At 46.5% G+C, this 23,051-nt stretch overlaps 1 protein-coding gene across 3 annotated transcripts in view; it reads right to left on the bottom strand.

The window, feature by feature from the left end:
• Nucleotides 1-23,051, bottom strand: part of WDR20 (WD repeat domain 20) — a 66,050-nt gene that overhangs the window by 18,369 nt on the left and 24,630 nt on the right. For 2 of the 3 annotated variants that reach the window (XM_052659808.1, XM_052659806.1), the window contains exon 2: nt 2,172-2,354. In XM_052659808.1, the coding sequence (XP_052515768.1) occupies nt 2,172-2,354 (183 nt within the window). Of the gene's footprint in view, nt 1-2,171; nt 2,355-10,992; nt 11,099-23,051 lie in introns of those variants that run through there. The other variant, XM_052659807.1, reaches the window with a different exon arrangement.

Raw genomic sequence — 23,051 nt, 5'->3', positions numbered from 1 at the left:
AGAGGTGACAAGGCCCATATGGCAACCAGCTATGATGGGGCTTCCTATCTATGGCCAGTAAGGATGTGTGGAATTAATTTCTGGATCTAAGCATAACATCAAATTGCTGCCGGGTCTGGACGACTCACTTGCCCTCTCTCTAATTCCTTGTCTGCACAGTGGAGACAACAGCCCGCCCTCTCGTGCAGAGAAAGCAGGTAAAATACTCGGAAACCTCCAAGTCTCACAGGAATGCAAAGCACGGCCCAACGACTGCTTCGACTACCATCCCTGGCACCCTCTGAGAAACAAACCTCCAATGACCCTGTCTCTAAGATATCCTGACCAAAATCTGATGAGAATGCTATCCGTACGACAAAGAACACCCTCACTGTGAAGGGCAATCAATTTCAGCCTCGAGCTGTAAATGCCAAGTTGGCATTAAACCACACACAATCCTCTCCCTTTGAACAGCCACTTTCCAAATAAAATGTACAAAGAGTAGGAGGTAACTCCGCTTCACTCCCTGAGGGTGGGGAGCTGCAGCCTGTGGCTCCCGGCTGTCCTGAATGAGGAATGGGGCGAGCTGAGGCGATCGAGTGCTCTTGGGGCCCTGGGGCCTCTGCTGCACGCCACCCCCCTCCAGCGATGGCACACAAATCCTTCTTGTTCTCCAAGAGGCATGCTGTGTCATCCACAGCTGGGCAGCCTCCCGACCTTGTTTACCAACCACCCTTTACATGGCTCCAGTCCCTCCCCACCGAAAGCACGTCCCCACCTAAATAAAGACCCTGCAGGATGCCAAGTTCGCGTTTCTACTGAGAGTGTAGGCAAGGGTAGTTTTGTGTCCCCACTCTCCCCACCACCAACCTCCCCCCAAATCATCCAGCCACTTAGAAATCACTCCCTCAGATGCTGTTAATAAAATGTTTAGGTAAACAGAATAATTTTCTGCTTAAGATTTTTTTTTTAAACAGAAAATGGGATTAAATACTTTTCCTCTCTAGTTTGTCAATCCAGATGGCAAGTTTTGTTCCAGTCAACCCAGATGAAACTAGAAGAGGAGATGGCATGGTTCAAAAGATTTCACCAAATCCATTGGCAAAGTCCAACAGGAGCACTGTGGATGGATACTGGATATACATGGACAGCATATACCATAGGGACTGCAAAAGAATCAGAATTTTAACTGCAATTTGTCAAGTGGAGTATTCTTTCCCAAACAAAATTGCTTTCTTAAAAACCAGAATCTATAACTTACTTCTGTTTCAAGTTAATAACTTTTAGACCATGCAACAATGCAAAACCTCCTGCCCTTCCCGACAGGGGCTCAGGTGACCTGACCTCATCACCCCAGGGCTGAGGTTACACGGAGACTGCAGCCAGGGCCTCTAACTCAGCAAGCCGACCTCGTCCGCTCCATTTACTAGGAAAGTCACACTGAAACAGCAGAGGAAGTGCATCAAATATGTAACGGCAAGACTTGGGACTAAAAAGCCACTCCAAAAGCTTTTAAAGATATAATCTATCCGGCAACTTCCATCTGCCCAGGTTTAAAGGTTCTGACATGTTTCTGAACGGACAGCTCAGATCTTTCGGGCTCCTTCAAGAATGAGACTGGAGACACCAGGAATCCCAGGACACAGCACAACACAGGCAGGAGCTTGTGCCATGCCAGCCAGTTTCAAGGGCCAGGACTTTTAACCACATCAGAGGTGATTTTAGAGCAAACGCTTTCAAGAGCAAGAGAGCAAATTCTCAGATGTATGCCTGTCAAACACACACATCAACACTTTATCTACCGTTTGCGAAAACTAAGGAAATATTAGCAAGTTCTTTGATCTGCATGAAATTTTCTGGCGATGTGAACACAGTTTAGAATTCTTTATCTTCTTATTTAAATTATAAAGATCAAGCTATTAGTCTCATCCTTATCTCCATTATAAAAACAATTTTTCTTAAAACACCTGCTATAGACACAAAAATGCACAAAATAACAGTTAGCCCAATAAAGAACAGGTAAAAGTCACCAAGTTAACGCACCACATTTAAACTTGGGTCATACTAGGTAGGACAGCTGAGGATGGAAAATGGGCTTCACTCAAAGAGTAAAATTATAAGGCCCATACCCTCGGTAAGAACGTATACATTCTTATAGGGGTTCTTAACAGCTAAGACAGGGTACTACTTACTTCCTCATTAAATAGTTTGCTAGTTTCTTTTTTGATTGGGTCTATAAGCTGGACTTGGCCTGCGGAAAAGCCCACTAGGAGAGAGACACTTTCTGCTGTGGCTGTTAGGTGGTTGAAGTCATGACAAGTAGGCTGTGTTCCTTTGTATATCCTTTTATCTATTGGTTTACTCAAGTCAGCAGCCTGGAGGAGAAAGAGAAAAATACACACGGTAAACAGCACATTGAGATGAGAACTCCAAGTTACACTATTTTATACTCCATTATGATGCTCAATCTTAAAAATTGAAATATTAAAATATTTTAATTTTTATAAATTTTTTTTTGCAGTTTTCAGCATTTTATAAAAGCACGTTCACATACCTCGGCCAATCTGATATTGTTAGACTACCCATAATATCTGATATTGTTAGACTAGCCATAATATCTGATCTTGTCAGACTAGCCATAATATCTGATATTGTTAGACTAGCCATAATATCTGATCTTGTTAGACTAGCCATAACATGTTTACAACTGTTACTCTTGCAACGCATTCTTCTTCACATGTATTTAATGAAGACTCCTGGACTTCAGGAGGTAAAAACCCTTGAGAGACTAAATTCAGTGTTTGAGAAACGTATTCCAAGCATTTTCTAACCACATAAAAGCTCGGCTTTCAAATACAGCTCCAGCACCTACAAGCTCATTGGTGAGTTTACCTGCAGCCCAGGTGTTCTCAAAGTGTGGTCCCCAGACCAGCGGAGGCAGCAGCAGAGTCACCTGGAAACTCAGAGACGCACCTTCTCCCGCCCCACCCCACCCCAGACGAACTGAACCACCAGGCTGGGTGGGTGGGCCCAGCAAGCCATAGGTGCAACAGTGCTCCAGGTGATCCTGACGCCTGCTCAGGCTGCGAGCCAGGACTGCGGCCACTTACGCAGAGGCAGCGGCTCCTGCACTGGGTCACAGTCTCTCGTGCGTTAGCTTTCAAGTGACTTTCACTCATCGAACCCACACTCCAAGTCTGGTACAGGCATCATCTTAATCCTTATCATAACGCTTCAAAAGAGACCACGTTCCCCCCATTTTACAGACGAGAAAACAAGTTCAGGGAAGGAAGTAACCCAGCCGAGGTCCCGGTACCTACCGAAGAAGCAGAAGGGTGGGATACGGAGCCCACGCCTGTTTTACCATAAAGGGGGTGGGGAGAAAACACAGAGGGCACTCCAAAGTCTGACTTCTGGCGTGGGCTACATGTGAGTTTCAAAGTGCCTCCCCTCTTTAAAAGCAGGACCATTTTCTTCATGAGAAACCTTCTGTGCAATCTAGTATGCTGTTGAAAGGAAGGTGAGCCGCCCCTTCCCCTGCTATCGGAGAATCACCGGTGGAGACAACCGAACGTCTCCTTGAAACACCCACTTCGGCCCTGGGTGCGGTTCTGGGGCTCACTGCTCTGGTTCCTATGGACCACCCCGAGTGTGGGGTCTGAAGATCTCGTTCTTCCGAAGAGGCCTGGGACAGTGACTGAGTATTCTAGGTCTGTCAGATTACAAACAGTGAGTGAAAAAGAGGACCTCACGATAAGGCTCAGAACCTGAGCACCGGGCCGTCTGGAGCTGACTGACCCTGGGAGCCCAGGGCAAAGGAGTGAAGGCGTGCATGGAGGGCCCTCCCTGCCTCACCGCAGCTGCAGTGGGGAGAGCACCTCTCTTCCCAACCGCAGGGCACTGTCCAGAGGGTGAGCTAAGCAGACTGTGGTCACGGAAGGAAGCCCCGACTCTGGAGTAAGCAGAAACGGGGCCGTGCGCGGGGCCTGAGCGTCCTGTGACGTGCGAGGTGGGTGCATGGCAGAGGTGAGGGGGTCCGGACAGGAGCCCCTTCACCGCAGACAGGCAAGGCCAGCTGGGGGTAAGCAGCTCCTGGGCTCAGCCCGAAGGAGGGAAAGAGAAGTCGAGGCTAGGGGAACAACTCAGCAAATGACCTCAGGGCAAGGAAACAGCAGCAAAAGAAAAGACAGCTCAAAATATAAAATACACTGATGGCGAGAGTCAAAACTCAAATCTGAAACTAGAACCGCTAAATTATTACGTCATCTCTATATTAGCATATGCAACCACTGGGACTTCTTTTTTTCAGTTTGCTTAAGGAACTACCCCATGGGAAAAAAAGAAAAAAAAGAGAAACTACCCCATGAAAGAATATACATAAAATTATGCACCAAAACATAAAGAACAATTCAGAAACAAGCCAAATGGTAACAGAGAAAACAAATTCAAATTAAATAAGCAAAAGAAATAGTGATTCTCAGAAGAACAGAGGAAGTTTAAAGCACCACTGTTTCCAAATATTGCTACTAGTAGGGGACCTTACTGAAAGATGCTGTCATTAGAGCACACAAACACAGGTCTACAGTATTTCAAACGCCAACTGATGGACAATTTTTACTCTCCGATGATGTAAATATTCCAAAAGCACCCTGTTTACTAATTTGCTTAACAAAGTTTCTCCCTAGATTATTGCTCTCAAAGTGTACCAGCCCGTGAGTAGTCTGCTAGCCTGCAGGCAGAACTGAGCAGAGACTGAGAGTAAGCATTTACAAGGGCAATGTGACAGGGTGATTTTATACCCACTGACTCTAATAACAAAAAATCCAAACTTGCCTAAATGTCTTTTTCAGTTTCTTTTCCTAGGAATCCTTATTTTATTTTACAAAAGTATCAGTCCAGGGCTTTCCTGGTAGTCTAGTGGTTAAGAATGTGCCTGCTGATACCGGGAACACAAGGTCAACCTCTGATTCGGGAAGATCCCACACGCCACGGAGCAAAGAAGCCTGCGCACAACTCCCGAGCCTGCGCTCTAGTCCTGAGCCCACCTGCGGCAGCTACTGGACCCTGCGCCCCTGGAGCCCCTGCTCCCCAACAATCAGCCACTGTGACGAGAAGCCTGTGACCACAACTCCTGAGCCTGCGCTCTAGTCCTGAGCCCACCTGCGGCAGCTACTGGACCCTGCGCCCCTGGAGCCCCTGCTCCCCAACAATCAGCCTCTGTGACGAGAAGCCTGCGCAGCGCGATGGAAAACAAAGAGAAGCCCCTACTCGCTGCAATTTTTAAAACTGGTCTTTCAACACTGGTGGGGGCGGCACTGTCCCAGAAGGCACAAACACAGACCGAGGCCCGAGGAACACAAGCAAGCACCTCTCTTCCCTAAGGTCACTCCCCCTCAAGCCCCAAAGGCAACGACGGCACCAGAGCAGCAGACACTAGCCAGGCAACATGTCACTCACACCAGCAAGACTCCTGTGAGCCCCGAAGTGACAACAAGGTGCCCAACTACAGGAAATTATCCTTCTGAGAAACCTGGGGACTCCAGCCGTGGTGCCTGAGCTTTCTGCAGCCTGAACCCAGGTGAGGGGAACGCTGGGACCACCAGTTCCTGCGTTTATTTCCAGCTGCACCATCACCTCCAACTCACTTCTTTCTCTTCCCTCTGACAGCCAGTCACCGAGTTCTGTCTCTTTTTCCACTGCTGGGTTACTATCTTCTTTCCTCTTCTTAACCCTCCTTTTTTCTGGCGAGTCGGGTCAGAACCCACCCACCTTTCAGTAACAGTGCCAATGACCTGAGCTTGCCACCACTTCCCCATGGGGTCATCAGCCCGACAGATGGTTTCCCAGGTCAAGACAGTTTAACAGAAGGATAAAGAGCCTACACTTTGGAACCAGGCAGGCCTGGGTTCAATCCTTGCCTTCCCAAGAGGTGGCCGGGTGGCTCTGGGGAGGTGCCGTTACTTCTCTCACAGCCGCAGAGAACGAAGCTCCCCGCAGGGCCAAGGAGAGGCCCACGGATAACGGAGATAAAGCAGTCAGCACACATGAGCACCCAAATGGTCGCTACCATTCTTGGTTTATCCCGGTGACGGCCTACCTGGGGGCAGTGCTCCAAGGGCTTCCTATTTCCCGTCACATCGTAACATGATGACTACCCAGCAGTCTTGCCCTTCCACCCTCCCTAACAGCCACAGCAACTTCTGTCCACTGAACACTTCTGTGCACCAGGAGCTTGACTCTTAGCATCGCATTTTGTCTCACAGTCGCCCCCCAGAGTCTGCGCTTATACCAACCGCATTTTACTGCTGAGGAACCTGGGAAGGAAGGGAGGGGTCGAGGGCCGTGTCCCACCACTCAGCTCATCCTGCCGTCCACCCACGTGGAGTCTGGGGAGGGCAGATGTCCCCTCTTTCCTGGCTTGAGTTGCCCTCTTGGTAGGGATAGTCTCGTTTACCCCTGTTCGCAGGAATCTTACCCATCTGTACAAGTCCCAACACCTCCAGCATTTTCCCAACTACCACTTCCCAAGTTGGCTCCTTTATCTCAACTCTCAAGTACTTTAGTTCGTTACACAAACTTTAGTATTTAATCACTTATACGATCACAGTGTTCAGTTCAGTCACTCAGTCGTGTCCGACTCTTTGCGACCCCATGAATCGCAGCACACCAGGCCTCCCTGTCCATCACCAACTACCGGAGTTCACTCGGACTCACGTCCATCGAGTCGGTGATGCCATCCAGCCATTTCATCCTGTCGTCCCCTTCTCCTCCTGCTCCCAATCCCTCCCAGCATCAAAGTCTTTTCCAATGAGTCAGCTCTTCTCATGAGGTGGCCAAAGTATTGGAGCTTCAGCATCAGTCCTTCCAATGAACATCCAGGACTGATCTCCTTTAGGATGGACTGGTTGGATCTCCTTGCAGTCCAAGGGACTCTCAAGAGTCTTCTCCAACACCACAGTTCAAAAGCATCAATTCTTCGGTGCTCAGCTTTCTTCACAGTCCAACTCTCACATCCAAACATGACCACAGGAAAAACCATAGCCTTGACTAGACGGACCTTAGTCGGCAAAGTAATGTCTCTGCTTTTGAATATGCTATCTAGGTTGGTCATAACTTTCCTTCCAAGGATTACAATTACGAATTCTAATAAAAACTCCCTTAAAAAGCAGAACTACTTTATTAAACAGTTGCCACTATATCATTCCACAAAATCACTTCTGCTCTTCAGCTTTCTGGTGAATCCTTCACAGACAGGGCACAGATGCTTTTTTTTTTTAGTGCTTCTGCATCCTAATTATTATCCATTATCTAAATTTTTAAATGTCAATTTATAGCAGAGCCAATTTATTTAAAAGTCTTACCCATTTTAAGAACTGGCAAGAATTCTAAGAACTGATAAGAATATTTGGTTATTCAGCTCCAATAGAGTATAGTATCTGTCACAAAAGGTGAATGGAACCATGATTTTTCAATAGTAAGATTAAATTTCATCATTATGCTCATTAGTTTCTGCGTAAGGAGCTACTGACTACATTTATCAGTGTCTCATTCTCAACAGAAGAAATTTACATGATGCTTTAAACAATTCCTACTACAGAAACAGAGCTAGTTAACCGAAATCCTCGGTCAGGAAGTACAAACTTTAAAACGTTTTGTTTCTTTTTTCCTTGGACTTTTGATCCTTTAAAAATCCCTGGAATTCTTCTCATGATGACTACTGTCAAAATATGAAGTCAGCTGGGTCAGTTCAGCAAGGCACTAACAACCATTTATCTTTCCAGAACCACAGAGGTCTGCAAAAGAAACAGTTTCAACTCACACCTTCCCCCCAGACCCCTCCCTGGTCCACAGGAAGGCTGCGGGGCCAAGAGGAATGCGGAGGAGGAAGAGAACCAGCAAGGCAAAAAAAAAAAAAAAAATAAGAACAACCAGCAAGGCAAGGCCTCCCACGGGCGGGCGGGCCGACAAGCCATTCCAGGAGCTCAGGGAAGGCGTGTGCCTGGCCACGCCCTCCTCCCGGGAGCCTGCTACTTCGTACTCCTCAGTGCCCAGAAGCACGTGATGCGGTGTGGAAAAAAATCTCAGCAAGACCTCTTCTGAAAGAGGCATGCCAGATGATGGTACATGGGAGGCGTATAGGTGATAAAGGTAAAAAATGTCCCATTTTCCTTCCCCTTTTGAGAACCACCTCAGAGAGAACTAGTCTCACAGAACTTGCCAAAAGAGAGTCCAGTTACAGGCATATCTGCTGCTGCTGCTGCTAAGTCGCTTCAGTCGTGTCCGATTCTGCGCGACCCCAGAGACGGCAGCCCACCAGGCTCCCCCGCCCCTGGGATTCTCCAGGCACGAGCACTGGAGTGGCATATCTAAACACTGTCTAATGCCCCCCAAGACCAGACGCTCACCCTGTCTACACTATTTGGCTCCCCTCCACTTGAGGCCCCTCTCCTGAGCTTCAGGCCCGCTGCCTCCAAGGTGCCCCCCGCCCAGCACCCTGCCCTCCGCCAGGCCGCCTAAGCCCAGGGGCAGCTCCCATGGCTCGGCACCGGGCTCCTCCCCGCCTGTCCCCACATCTCCAGGTTGTCCTCCACGCTTGCCAGATTAACCCTCGCGAAGACTCACGTCACTCTCCCACTCAGAACCTCTGAAGCCCTGCCCGGCGCATCAGTGGCTAAACTCCTTAGCTGGCACCCACAGGCCAGGCAGGGGCCATCCACGATGGGCCTCGACACACACACCTGCAGAGGCGCGTGCTCACACCGTCTGGGCTCTCCACACCCTCCAGCCTCCCCGGCCTTCCTCTTTTCCCTCAGAACACTCCCCGCCCCTCCCATCACACAAATGCTGCCCACCATGGGGCCAGTGCCATTTCCCCCCGAGCCCACCCTGCGAGGCATTCTTTTGCTGGGCCACCACTGCGTGCCTATCCCTCTGTGCCACAGTTATTAGCGCTAACATGGGAACTGTGTTCCTTACACGGTGACAGTCCTTTTAAAAACAACAAAAAAGTCAGGAGGCTGCTGACTCACTGACAGCCTGAATGGATTAATCCAAAATAGCTGGAGCCGCCCCAGTGACATCAAAGGGCTCCATTATGCCATCTGAAAAGCGAAGAAGGGCCGTGGTGCTGTTACCACTCCTCCTGACCACCTCTCAGACAACCGAAACAGGAGCCGGAAGTGGACAGGGGATTCCTTCCTGGGGCCACAGAGGATCACCGACTTCAAGAGTCCTATCTCCAGACTGGGGACTGAAAATAAACCTCAGTACAGACCGTTCCCCACTTTTTCCTGCGGGAGACTTTGAACCTAGGTAGGCCTGAGGTCTCGTGCCTGCGCGGGCCTAGTCCGCCGTCTGGGGCGAGACCACACCCCGCTGGTCATCCTGAGGAAGCGCCTCCCGGGCCCAGGCCTGAAGACAGCAGACGCAGAGCACGCCGAGCTGAGGGCCCCTTGCTCCGTGAACAAAGAGCAATGCACTATTTAATACAAATCTTCTCCACCAGAGTGGAAAATAACCTGGGGCCCTAGTGACAAAAGTACCGACCAGGGATTTTTCAAACACATCGCCACCCACCCAGGGAACAGTCAGCCGCCAGGCGCCGCCAGAGGCCGAGCCGCCGCCCGGGAAAGAGACAGAAACCAGGCTCCTGCTGTGGACAGCCGCGCACTCCATCCTCCTCACGTTTCTTCAGACCAACAGGTACATTCAAAACAGCTGCACAACTGGCATGAATGGTATTCAGGGTCTCACACATTTAAAACAAAAGACGCCAGGGGTATTAAGAAGTCAGGTTCGGGATAACTTATACCAACAGGCCAACTGTACAGTTGGAGTGTTTCAAAAAGGACAAAACCTTATCTGTCTTATTCACCACTCATCTCCAACACCTAATAAAGGGCTGGCACACAGAAGGCATCCTTAAGTTTCTGTTGTAGGAATGATACGTTTTTGAAAACGGAGGGAAAGAAAAGTAAAGGAACAGCAGGAACCAGAAGAAATCCAGAGCCAGACACACACATACATACATAATTCTGCTGCTGACCAAAAGCCCAGCCAACAACTAATGCCTTCTTGGGCGCCCATCTGTGAAGGAAAACCACCCTCGTTGGCACATACCAGGTCACCTGACGGCTTACAGAGCACCCTCAAGCATCAGTTCCTCTGGCGGTCGTTACAGACCTGTGCCCCGAAGAACTACGGCCACTCCCATGTTCTAAACAGAGGAACAGAAACAGCTGTCAAGGAGAAGCAAGTGGTGGGCTGCTGAATTCCAGGCCCGCTGCTCCCTCCGCTGCTCTGACGGGAAGCTGATGAGACACCGTCGGAGGCAGCACCTACCCTAAAACCCTGTCCCTGTGTGACGGCAGGCTCCTGGGCTTGCTGAAGTGGGACTCAGACACTCGGGCCTCGCTCAGGCTGGCCCAGACCCCAGACCCACCCTCTCAAAAAGCATGTGCCTCGTGGGGCTGTTGTACTAAATCGGAGACCATCTGAAGAGTAACACCTGACACTTAAAAGGCACTTTAGAAAAGTTAGTTCCTCTCGCTGAAACTCATATTTCTCCTTTTGAATACAGAAGGACTTGATGCTTATCAGAGAGGCTTTGAAATGTCTCATCATTCAGTAATACTTTCAAAGAAATATAAATAAGGAAAAACAGGGATATTTCTTTCTACTCTAAATTTCCTGGAGAAAAACAGCAGAAGCCAAGTTTAGGGGCATGTTTTTTCCTTCCAATATAATTTCCTGCAAGACAGTGCCTCCCCTTTCTTAGTTCCCGTCCTCCTCTACTGTCAGACAGACGTGCACACGCCCACTCTTGCACTGACACCCCAGACCCACTCCCTCCACCGAGAACAGCTGGCATGTCGCCCTTGCAGGCTCCTGCCCGTCCTGACCCTGAAACAGGCACCCGGCACTCACGCCCCAGAGGTCCTCCCCTGGGCCAGAGCAGTGAGTGGGGCAGGGAGCTCCAGGGAGGGAGGGAGACAGAAGGTCAGCGCCACCCACCATCGCCATCGGGAGATGGAGAACGTGAGGGCGCCACCCTCAGGTCCTTCCAACACGGGGAGAGACGCACAGTCAGAAGAGGCATACGTTTGGTGCAGTTTCACAGGACAACCTGGGGAACTGCTCTGTGGTCCCCAGAGAGAGACGTCCCCGGGAGCCAGGCGGGCTCCTGCTCCGGGCGGGTGGGAGCTGCCCCAGGAGGGCAGGGCTCCTCCCGGGCCAGCACTGTCCGTCACGTGTCTGATGAAAAAACAAGCTTCTGCTGTCATCCCATGCCATGTTCCCCGAGGCTCCTGTCACTTAAAAACAGCTATGTAAGCCCGACTCCTCTTCCCCCAGAGTGGTCTTTCAAAAACGAACTTAGGGAGCCGCTGAGCCGCAACACCTCCGCCGTCTCTTCCTCTGTTCACGCTGCACTCCACGTTCAGGTTGTCTCTTCTCACAATGTGAACCACTACAATCGGTTGTCCTGGTGCTTCATTTAAGCTAATAAAATACTGATTTCTTCATTAAAGAAAAACTATGAATAAACATTAGGTAAAATCAATCTGCACACATTCTAACACCAGATCTCATCACATTAAAATGCTGACATTTTCAAATGCCCTATTTTTATTAAACCCTTCTGTTAAACATGCATAGAAATATGCCTATCCAGTCCCAAGAGAACACCAACATCTCAAAGGGAAGATAAGGGAAGATGCTTTCATTTCTGCAAAAGATACTTATTTCAAATACTTGGAAAATAAGTATTTTTAAAGTTTCTCCTAAGAGGGGTGGGGGTGGGGGGAAATTCTGTGGCCGTCTGAAAGGGCGGTGGCGACAGTGGTAAACTGAAAGCCCATCCCAAGGCAGTGAGTGGCTCCTATATGCTGCTTAACTGCCATACTACTGCCTTCCCGACACTCACACAGTTCACAAGCGCCCGCCTGGCGGAGCAGCCAATGATTTTCCAATTTTCTGATTCAAGATGCTGAGTAACACAAGCAGCGCTCTGCAAAGGGGCTCCTATTCTAACCGAGAAACACCCCAGATCTCCAACTGTGTAGAGGCCCTGCCAATTTTCTGACCCCCATTTCCTCATCCTACATTGAAACTGAGCCCAGGGAAAGGTGGTGTGATCTGCTCAAGGTTGCACAGAGCTTAGAACTGCGATTTCAATCACACCAAGCTACCAGCTTTTCAATCACCCAACCTCAGTCGGAACAATGAGCTACTCGATCTGCAACATGTGAAATTTCAAAAAATGGCAATGATGTGTGCCACTAACTCTACACCAAATGGCAGCATTCTGGGTTTCACACGTCGCCGGGTTTTCAAATAGGAAGCGAGAGAGCTAGAGGGAGCGTTGAGCCTGTCTTACACAAAAGGCGATCGGCACGGAGGTCAACGGGCAGAACACTGCATCCGGCCTCTGTGCCTCAGAATAGTCCTCCAGTCCAGCCAGGCCTCAGGTGAAGGAAGCAGCCTCAGGTCCACAGCAGTGAGAGAGCTGAGCCATTCCAGATACGACCACGAAGAAAAGTGCTGCTCTCTGCTTCCTCTGAAGTTCCACAGTATCGCTGGAACTACGGTTCACTTGGCACTTCTACTGTCTATCCCTTGTCACATGTCTTATCTACCCAACTAAGCCAATTCTTTCTAAGACGTACCTGCCTTATAGGCGACCTCAGTAACAGCCACTCAGACGTTTCTAGTGCTTCTTCCCTACGCCCTTCAGGCGCCTGCAGTGTATTCTGCGCTGGCACAGCAGTGGTGATGCAATGCCACCCATTTCAAAACGCACCAGCAGGACCAGCACACGCAGGAATGCGGGGCACAGGCCTCGCCTGACTGTCATGGGAACGTAAACTGGCACAGCCTTTACACAGGGCAATTTGGCAACACGGAGCAAAAGCCTCCTACCCTTTACACAAAAATTCGACTCCCAGGAATTTACCCTTAGAAAATACTTTCCAAGTGGGTAAACAATCTGCAGCAGCCCAGGGCTGGCCCAAGCACAATACTAGAAGCATCCATACTAGGCTACCCACACAATACTACCCATGCAAGACCACGCACTGAGAAAAAACATGGAGAAACACCACAAAATAATCTTGAATTAAAGGAGCCAGATACAAAAGCAGCATAGGATATATGAAATGATTCTATTTACTTAAAATTCAAAAATAAGTAAAACTAGTCTGCGATGCTGACTGTGAAGATGGATCGCCCCTTGTGGAGTGTGGGGAGGTCTCGGGGAGGCCAGGAATGAAGTTTCTTAATCTGGGGTTGACCTATTTTGTGAAAAATTAATAGAACTTTACATTTATACACATTTCTGTTTGGATGCTAATCATAAATTTAAAAATAATTTTAATAATCAAACACATGTACAAAGATAGTCTCCTCAGCTTTTTAACAAAACATTATTAACATCCTATGTTCTAAAAATGAAATGGGTAAATATATCATGTAGCCATTTAAAATGAAGACATTTACTTACCAGCCAAGAAGGATATTACATGCTATATCATTAAGTGAAAAATGCAATTAAAAAATAGGATTCCAAAGACAAAAAGAAGTATGAAGTCTTAAAATGGTAGTCATACTGTAATCATACTATTAGTAGTAACAGTATCTTGTTATTCTTAATGTCTTGTAAAATAAAACAAAAAATCATGTGAATGTCATTAGGAATTCAGATTCTCCACACGGAAGGCAGAAACGTACAGAAGCAATGCCCAAATGGCAACAGGAAGTCCCGGTGCCCAGACTGGGCAAAAGCGACCTGTCACAAATGCTGTCACTTAAAGTCACCAAGGCGCCTATATACTTGACACCAGGTACGGAGCAAGAAACGGACAAGATAAACCTGGAACACCTTTCTGTACCGCTGAGCAAGAAAACTATGAAAGAGCTCTGAGGCTGGGTCCAAAAGACTCTGGGGACAAAGCAGAGAAACTACTATTGGTCAGAGATGGGACAACTTAAACATAAAAACAACACTCCAGAATTTTCATGGAATGAAATAAGAATCTGAGTTCATGCTAATATTAATAAATGGGGAGGGGAAAACGGGCTTTCCCTTACAGTAGACTAACACACAATAAATGCAGAAGGAGAGAAAAATGGAGTTTGAAAATCACCATTTTATAACTATCACAGTTCAGTTCAGTCGCTCAGTCGTGTCCGACTCTTTGCGACCCCATGAATCGCAGCACGCCAGGCCTCCCTGTCCATCACCATCTCCCAGAGTTCACTCAGACTCACGTCCATCGAGTCAGTGATGCCATCCAGCCATCTCATCCTCGGTCGTCCCCTTCTCCTCCTGCCCCCAATCCCTCCCAGCATCAGAGTCTTTTCCAATGAGTCAACTCTTCTCATGAGGTGGCCAAAGTACTGGAGCTTCAGCTTTAGCATCATTCCTTCCAAAGAAATCCCAGGGCTGATCTCCTTCAGAATGGACTGGTTGGATCTCCTTGCAGTCCAAGGGACTCTCAAGAGTCTTCTCCAATACCACAGTTCAAAAGCATCAATTCTTCGGCGCTCAGCCTTCTTCACAGTCCAACTCTCACATCCATACATGACCACAGGAAAAACCATAGCCTTAACTAGATGGACCTTAGTCAGCAAAGTAATGTCTCTGCTTTTGAATATGCTATCTAGGTTGGTCATAACTTTCCTTCCAAAGAGTAAGCGTCTTTTAATTTCATGGCTGCAGTCACCATCTGCAGTGATTTGGGAGCCCCCAAAAAATAAAGTCTGACACTGTTTCCACTGTTTCCCCATCTATTTCCCATGAAGTGATGGGACCAGATGCCATGATCTTCGTTTTCTGAATGTTGAGCTTTAAGCCAACTTTTTCACTCTCCTCTTTCACTTTCATCAAGAGGCTTTTCAGTTCCTCTTCACTTTCTGCCATAAGGGTGGTGTCATCTGCATATCTGAGGTTATTGATATTTCTCCTGGCAGTCTTGATTCCAGCTTGTGTTTCTTTCAGTCCAGCATTTCTCATGATGTACTCTGCATAGAAGTTAAATAAGCAGGGTGACAATATACAGCCTTGACATACTCCTTTTCCTATTTGGAATCAGTCTGTTGTTCCATGTCCAGTTCTAACTGTTGCTTCCTGACCTGCATACAGATTTCTCAAGAGGCAGGTCAGGTGGTCTGGTATTCCCATCTCTTTCAGAATTTTCCACAGTTTATTGTGATCCACACAGTCAAAGGCTTTAGCATAGTCAATAAAGCAGAAATAGATGTTTTTCTGGAACTCACAGTAATAACCGATTCAGCCAAAACCCATCAATGAATGCCAGAACAGTGGATGAAGGTCTGATGGGTAAAAGGATATTTATGTAGCCCCAAAGTATCCCTTCACAAATTATGTATCGATTACAAAGTGAAAAGCAGAACCTGACAATGGATGAATGTAGCAAACACAACCTTAATCAGCAAGGCAGGCTCCTCTTTCTGCTCTCCTGCTGCCCTGAGAAAAACACAGCAGCAGTTCTGTGGTGCCCCAACTGTGATCTAGAACTGTGAACTAGACTATGAATCTAATCACAAAAACACCAGACAAAGCCAAAGTGAGAGATCCTACAAAACAACTGGTCTGAACTCTTCAAGATGTCAAAGCCATGAAAACAAAGAAAAAACTAAGGAATCAGTCCAGACTGAATGGGACTGGAGAGCCTGCAACTAACTGTAGTTTGTGTAGCTGGACTGGCTCCCAAACCAGGGGCAAAAGGCTCTTAAAGGACAACATGCAGGCAACCACTGAGATTTTAATGTGAGCTTCAGATGAGATCAATGGTACAGTTTAATTTTGATAAATGTACTGTGGTAATATATGAGGAAATCTTGCTCTTGGGAAATAGAAACTGAGGTTTACATGGATAAATGGGCACAATGTCTACAAACTACTCCCAAATGATTCATATTATACATGCACCTATATACATACGGGAAGAAGGGAGGAAGAATGAGCAGAGGCGGAGGGAAAACACGATAAAGCCAACAGGCAGGTCTTAAGCAGTCACCCGGGGGTTCTTCGTGCTGTCATCGTCATTTTCTCTAAGTGTAAAATTACAACAAAATAGTTTTTTTATTAGAAAGAGACTTAAAAGGCATGCACACTATACACAATGTGTGGTCTGGGTTTGGAAGTAAGTTTAAGAAAACCCACTACAAAATGAATTTGAACAAACCGACTATAAAACACTTATTGTGGCAGTGGTTACGTGAATCTACAAGCGAGATAACACTGCAGAGAATACACAGACACAGACACACCCGTGTGAGCCCAGTGAAATCCAGACGTCCACCAACGTCGCCTTCCTGGCCTCCTGCTGCATGCCCCACAGTGAGGCAAGACAACACCACTGGGGAGACTAGGTGAAGCGTGCGGGGGGCCTCCTTGCACGTTTTTTGCAACATCTCATGAATCTGTAACTATTTCAAGATAAAAAGTAAAAAATAGAAAAAGATCCTTATATATCAACAGACCAACTATAAAAATCTTTATGAGTCTGTCAAAGAACAGACGTTGATCAAATGTAAACTTTTTACATGTAAAAATATGGTTTTATTTCCCCAAACAGTATACGTATTGTAGAAAATATATGATGCTTGGGGTTTGTTTTAAAATAATACAGTATGGGTGAGACAGTAGATGAAATGAGACTAGCCACATGTTGACAAATGGTGAAGCTGGAAGACATTCTCTCTGCTATTGTGTAAGTCAGAAATTTTCCATAATTAAAAAAGTTTCGTTCTGAGATATATATGTTTGCAAAGAGAACAAGTTGAAAAGATACTTAGCAAAATATTAGAAATGTTAAAAGCAGGGGTAGCATTTAAATGACTTTTTTTTCCCTATCTTAATTTCTAACTTTTCCTCAATAATTATTATACTACTTGTATAATTTTTTAATAGAAAAAGAAGGAAACACAGGCCAAAAAACTGAAACTATATGAAAATTATTCTAGCTGTTTAAAAGCATGTCATGGTCTAGCACAGGATCACAGGCAAATACATGTCTGAACAAACAAGGAAAATTCACCATAAAAGGAAGCCTGCAGCTACATCAGGTAAACGCGTGAGCAGGGGTGACATGTCACCAACAGGTGATAGGACTATTCAGAACTGGCCAAATCATAAGTTTCACACCCATCAGGACTGCCGGTGTCTGTTATGAATGTTTCTGTGGCACCACTGATGTTCCTCAATGAGGTAAGACAGGAAAACTCTTTCCAGCAGCCAGCCATTCAGGGGACAGATAAGGAGGCCGCGGCTGGCTCTGTTGTTTCCCTCTTCCAACAGTGCTACAGTGTGAGAAGCATTCGCTGGGCCTCCTAATTTGCTACAGTGGCCAACAGAGATAACGTCCCCCAGAGTCCTCTTTGGAAAATTCAATCTGTTCCACATTTACCTTCCAATTTTTCTTCTAATGTGGATCTAAAATCGAAACCCCGTCTTTCTCACAAGAACTGAACTACAAATTTATCATCAATCCCATGCTTTTCTAGAGATTCGAGGCCCTGGATTATCCTCAATCCGGAAGAAATAGCTGAAAGGTTACACAACAGCATCTGCCCTCTGCTATTCAGCAGCATTCTAACAAGGAAAATCTGGAGGCTGAAGTAAAAATATTAGGCTCAAGAGAGACAGTATTGTATTTGTAGCCTCCACGGGGACAATACTGCATTTTAAATGTAGGTTAGCAGGCCAACCAGCCGAATAAGCAGTTTCAAACTCAAGGCTGAAATCAACCATAATCCAAAAGTTAGCACTTGGCAACAACTGCACATTTGCTTCACTCTAAGTACTTTTCACTATCTCACATAATAAAACAAACAATTAAAAACTTGCAAGTACTAGCTTAAAAAGTTAAATATAAAGCTATTCACAAAGATATGGACTGAAGCAGCAACTGGTTTCCCAGCATGAATAATTCTGTAACATATCTCTACCTACACTAGTCTTATCTGAACAGAGGTAATCTAGGTCTCACATTCACAGAATCAGAAGCTAGAGGGGACCTTTTAAAAAGTCACATTTGCTCTCAAGATCCTGCAACTTAAGACAAAGGAAGTAAATTGTCTACAATCACAAAATCAATTCATACCGCAGCTAAACTTGGAGCTCTACACCCAGTAAACGCAGGAAAAGCACCAAAGGAGAGGAAACCAAAGCCTTCATTTCTGTACCCTTCCTTCACCTGTGGTCTTCTGGCTTCTACATCAGACAATAACAACTAGTTGTCAGAACTTGAAATTATATCATGTATAACATAGAGTGAAGAAATATAGAAGACTCTGCAAAACTTGTTAAGCTTAGCATAAACCAAGTGACACTCATTTAGCTGGTGCCAAGTCCCAACTGCTGTAAGCCTTCTCCAGGCTGAGCCGTGAGGAGGGTGGACAGAGGAGGCAGAAGGGCGCTGCTCACCTCCTGACAAGTCCGAGTTCTGGAGCTGCGGGTCCTGAGCAACGAACGCCCACGCCCACGCCCACGCCCACAGCGCTCTCCAGAGCTCCAGACAGCCTTTCAGAAAATCTTCCCTCTGTAGCCGAGGCTAACGTCCACTAATAAAATTCTGGCCAGCAGGGATGTATTGAAATTTTGTACGCAAATCCAAGAAGGATGGCAGAAATAGGCAGCAATTTTAAGTGAGGCTGCATAGCTACTGAAAGCTGAGAAACGCAGGAGAGCAGCTCAGCTTGGTGGTAGTACATACGGTTCTGACAAAGGCTGAGGCTCCAAATACCAGCAGATCCCATCAGCAGCAGCATTTTTAAGTAAGTGGCCATAACTGGAGCTGAAGCTCCAATAGTTTGGCCACCTGATGCTAAGAACTGACTTATCAGAAAAGACCCTGATGCTGGGAAAGACTGAAGGCAGGAGGAGAAAGGGACGAAAGAGGATGAGATGGCTGGATGGCATCACAGACTCGATGGACTTCAGTTTGAGCAAGCTCCAGGAGTTGGGGATGGACAGAGAAGCCTGGGGTGCTGCAGTCCATGGGGTCGCAAAGAGTCAGACACCACTGAGAGACTGAACTGAACTGGCCATAAACTAGAAGGCAGTCTTCAGGGAGGTATGCGAAGGTCTCCTCTCCTCCATGTAGAGTACTGCTGCTAGATTTGTCTTTAAACTAGAAGAGACACGATAACAACGTCCCCAAATTTTCTTGTTGTCCACAGCAAACCTGAGTGTTTGTGCTCAAATCCCAAAGTTCTTGGACCTCAAGCACAAATACGCATGCTGAGTGGTCAGAAAGCATGGCACACTCAGGACCCCAGAGAAGGACAAGCCCAGCCCAAGCACAGAGCAGGCCAGGGCCTGTCCTGTGTGGGATGAGGCTGAGCCAGGTGGCCCAAGCCTGTGTTCAAGCCTGGGACGTCCTGTTCCAGATGCCACCTGCCTTCATCACAGGGCTTTGGCCTGTGTCCCCAGCACACTCCTTGATTACTTGATGTTTTTAAAAGCCTAGACAGCATATTAAAAAGCAGAGACATTACTCTGTCAACAAAGGTCCATCTAGTCAAGTCTATGGCTTTTCCAGTGGTCATGTATGGATGTGAAAGTTGGACTATAAAGAAAGCTGAGCGACGAAGAACTGATGCTTTTGAACTGCGGTGTTTGGAGAAGTCTCTTGAGGGTCCTTGGATTGCAAGGAGATCCAACCAGTCCATCCTAAAGGAGATCAGTCCTGGGTGTTCATTGGAAGGACTGATGCTAAAGCTGAAACTCCAATACTTTGGCCACCTGATTTGAAGAGCTGACTCATTTGAAAAGACTCTGATGCTGGGAAAGATTGAGGGCAGGAGGAGAAGGGGACGACAGAGGATGAGATGGTTGGATGGCATCACCGACTCAATGGACATGGGTTTGGGTGGACTCCGGGAGTTGGTGATAGACAGGGAGGCCTGGCGTGCTGCGGTTCCTGAGGTCGCAGAGTTGGACATGACTGAGGGACTGAAACTGAACTGAATCTATTTGTCTATGGAAATTCACACATCAATTCCATCCTCCACACAGGTCCTAACAGGAAAAAACACAAACGCTAAATAGGGTACCATTTCAAAAATGCAAAGTGAACACAGCGTCAGAGGATTAAGGAGTTAAAATACATAAAGTGACTGGAGGTAGTGCCCACAGAAATAGCTACCTAAGTATTATTAGCTATTATCATTATTAAATAAATGACAATTTATTTGTTATTTACATTTCACATAATCAATTCACATTTGTTAAATGCATTCAAACCAAGAACTATAGTGAGAGTAAGCACTTACATAGTTAGGGTAAGAAATAAGCACTTAATTCTGTGTAAAAATTTTAAAAATAAACGGATTTTCCTATTTAACTGCCTGTCCCAAAACGTGAGTGGAGGGGCAGGGGTTTGAGAGGGAGAGGGACCTGCGGTCTAAGAGGGAAGGGGGAGCAAAGAAGACCTAAACAACACGCCCTCCCCCGAGACAGCAGCTGTCCCCCCGGGTCACGGCAGCGTGCAATCTAAAACTTGTTCACGTCACTTTCCTAGCACAGCTGGACTGAGGCAAAGCCAGCAAAAATACTTTTTCTGACCAATTAAAATTTTTCTAAATTCGATGTAGCATGATTTTCTAAAGTTGTAAAAATAACCTAAGTGCAGGGGCCAGAGTTGTGGCATATACCAGTTAATACTGCAACAAAAATACATGTTGATTTTTGAGAGAAAAACAGCACACATAATGTAACGGCTAGATATGCAAACGTGTAGAGGCTGGACTATGATCTCAGTCTCCTTTACCTCCCAATTTTCTGATATACTGTAAGTAAATGAGTATTAAGGAAACAGTCTGTTTCTACCTTAAAAAAAAAAAAAGCTGGAAGGCTGTCGCTTAGCAGATGGGGTTAAGAATATGAGGGGGAGGTCCAGAAAGGTGGGCACTCCAGCCACTTGCTCCATGACCGCAGGACAGCCACAGGCTCACAGGCACTCTCTGGGAACAAGGTGCATCCGAAAGGCAGTGTCACGCGCCAGGAAGGACCCTGGGATCGGCGCAGCATCTGATGGGCCCACTGAGGCCTCCCGCTGCCTCTCAAAGCCATGTGCCACCCTGGCAAGCTACTGACCCCTCCGAGCCTCCCCATCCTCATCTATACACCAAGTGGGAAACACCACTCCCTACTGTGCGAAGTGCTGTGAGAATGAGACAATGTGTATGAAAGCACCTCGTTTAGTGCCCAGCACTGAGTAGATGTTCATTAAATGGTAACTGTGATGACAAACACATTAATCAATGGCTATTAATATAATCCACAAATTAAATGGCCAGTGAGCTTTTAGGGACTGCTTCCTATAAGGAGAGCTCTGAATTAGATCCTGTAAAGCAGTGGTTCTCAAACTTCAGCACATGAGTATCAGGGGCTTCCCTGGTGGCTCAGATGGTCAAGAATCCACCTGCCACGCAGCAGACCTAGGTTGGGAAGATCCCCTGGAGGAGGGAATGGCTACCCACTCCAGTATCCTGGCCTGGAGAACTCCTGGACAGAAGAGCAGGCAGATAAAACCCAGTGAGCTAAACATCATGCTGGGCCACACCCCTGGAGTTCCTGTTTCAGCTGGTCAAGATGCGGGCTTGGAAACCTACATTTTCACTAGTTCTGAGGAGCTGCTGCTGCTGCTTGAGGACCAAATCCAGGAGAACCTCTATATAAGGGAGGAGGGAGGGAACAGGAACCCAACAGTTTTGGAGAATGTGAGAAGTCAAACATTTAGGCAATGGCATGGCTGAGCAGAAAGGTGTGGGAGGGCACCTGAGCAAAGATGGAGACGGCGACAGATCAAGCAAGGGTGCAGGGCGACAAGGGGCCAGCTTGGCCAGTTACGTATCTCATTGTGAGAACCAACAGAAAGAGTTTGAAGAGGCCGTGGGCAGGCTAACTTTTTTACTAGGCCCAGCTTGGATTTTTTGACAGTTTAGTAAAGTGAGCCATTACAAACTTTGAGAAAGCTAACCACATGGTGAAAATGCCACCTGCCCGCAGAGATTCAACAACAGTCCAGGCTAAGCAGCATGCAAATAGAAGAGAGCAAAAGTGTGAAGACCATCACTGAGCCCGTGCAGGTAATCCCAAAGCCTCCTCTGGCACTACAGCCAGGATCTTCAGGACTGTCACTCTGCACGATGACTGTCCATAATGGAAGTCTATGAGATACAAGAATCAAGCCCCAGTAAACTCTTATTTATTAACTTGGCAGAGCCAGGCATTAATCAAGGCAGTGAAGAGATCTCAAACATGATTCACTCAAATGAGGGGATAAAATCTCGTATTTCTTTAGTTTTAAGTCATTTACTAAACATGTTCCTTAGGTGTAGTACATAATATTAATTAGCTATCATTACATCTATTATTACTAATCATAATCTTTACTTACCAATTGAAAATTCTACAAAATTTATCTCAAAACAATGCTCACCAATAGACTGAATCTCAATCCTTATTTTAGGTCCACACTGGTAAGACAAAGATAACTGCAACCTGGAAATTCCCTGGAGGTCCAGCAGTTAGGACTCCGCGCTTTCACGGCTGAGGGCCCAAGTTCAATCCCTGGTAAGGGAACCAAGTTGTGTGGTATGGCAAAAAAAAAATAATAATAATTATAATGATAACTACAGTTTATAATGAAAACTTACACAGGTCAACATGATCCATTCACAGTTCAGCAGAAAACTGCTGACAGATAATTTCTCAAGTAAGATGGTAAGAAATTCTACAAATTCTAAGATTTTAAAATAAATAAAAGGGGTTGAAACTCCGTCTCACATCTTATTCCAGAAAAAACTTGAGCAGTACCAAAGAGATAGCAAACATAAATAATGAAACCTCAAAAGTATAAGAAGACATCATGATGCTTTTAAAAATTAAAATTATAAGGGCTAGGTATGACCCCAAACCCATACCAGAAAAGATGAGTATGTTTTCCTATAAAAGATAAAATTTCTACCTAGTAAAAACCACCATGATCAAAATCAGAAAACAACTGGCCAATGGAACCAAATGTTTGCAACTGAGATCACAA

The sequence above is a fragment of the Budorcas taxicolor genome, chromosome 21, assembly GCF_023091745.1.
Source record: "Budorcas taxicolor isolate Tak-1 chromosome 21, Takin1.1, whole genome shotgun sequence".
NCBI classification, from domain to species: domain Eukaryota; kingdom Metazoa; phylum Chordata; class Mammalia; order Artiodactyla; family Bovidae; genus Budorcas; species Budorcas taxicolor.
The sequence above is the reverse complement of the archived record's forward strand: the minus strand, read 5'-3'. Positions and strand labels throughout refer to the sequence as shown.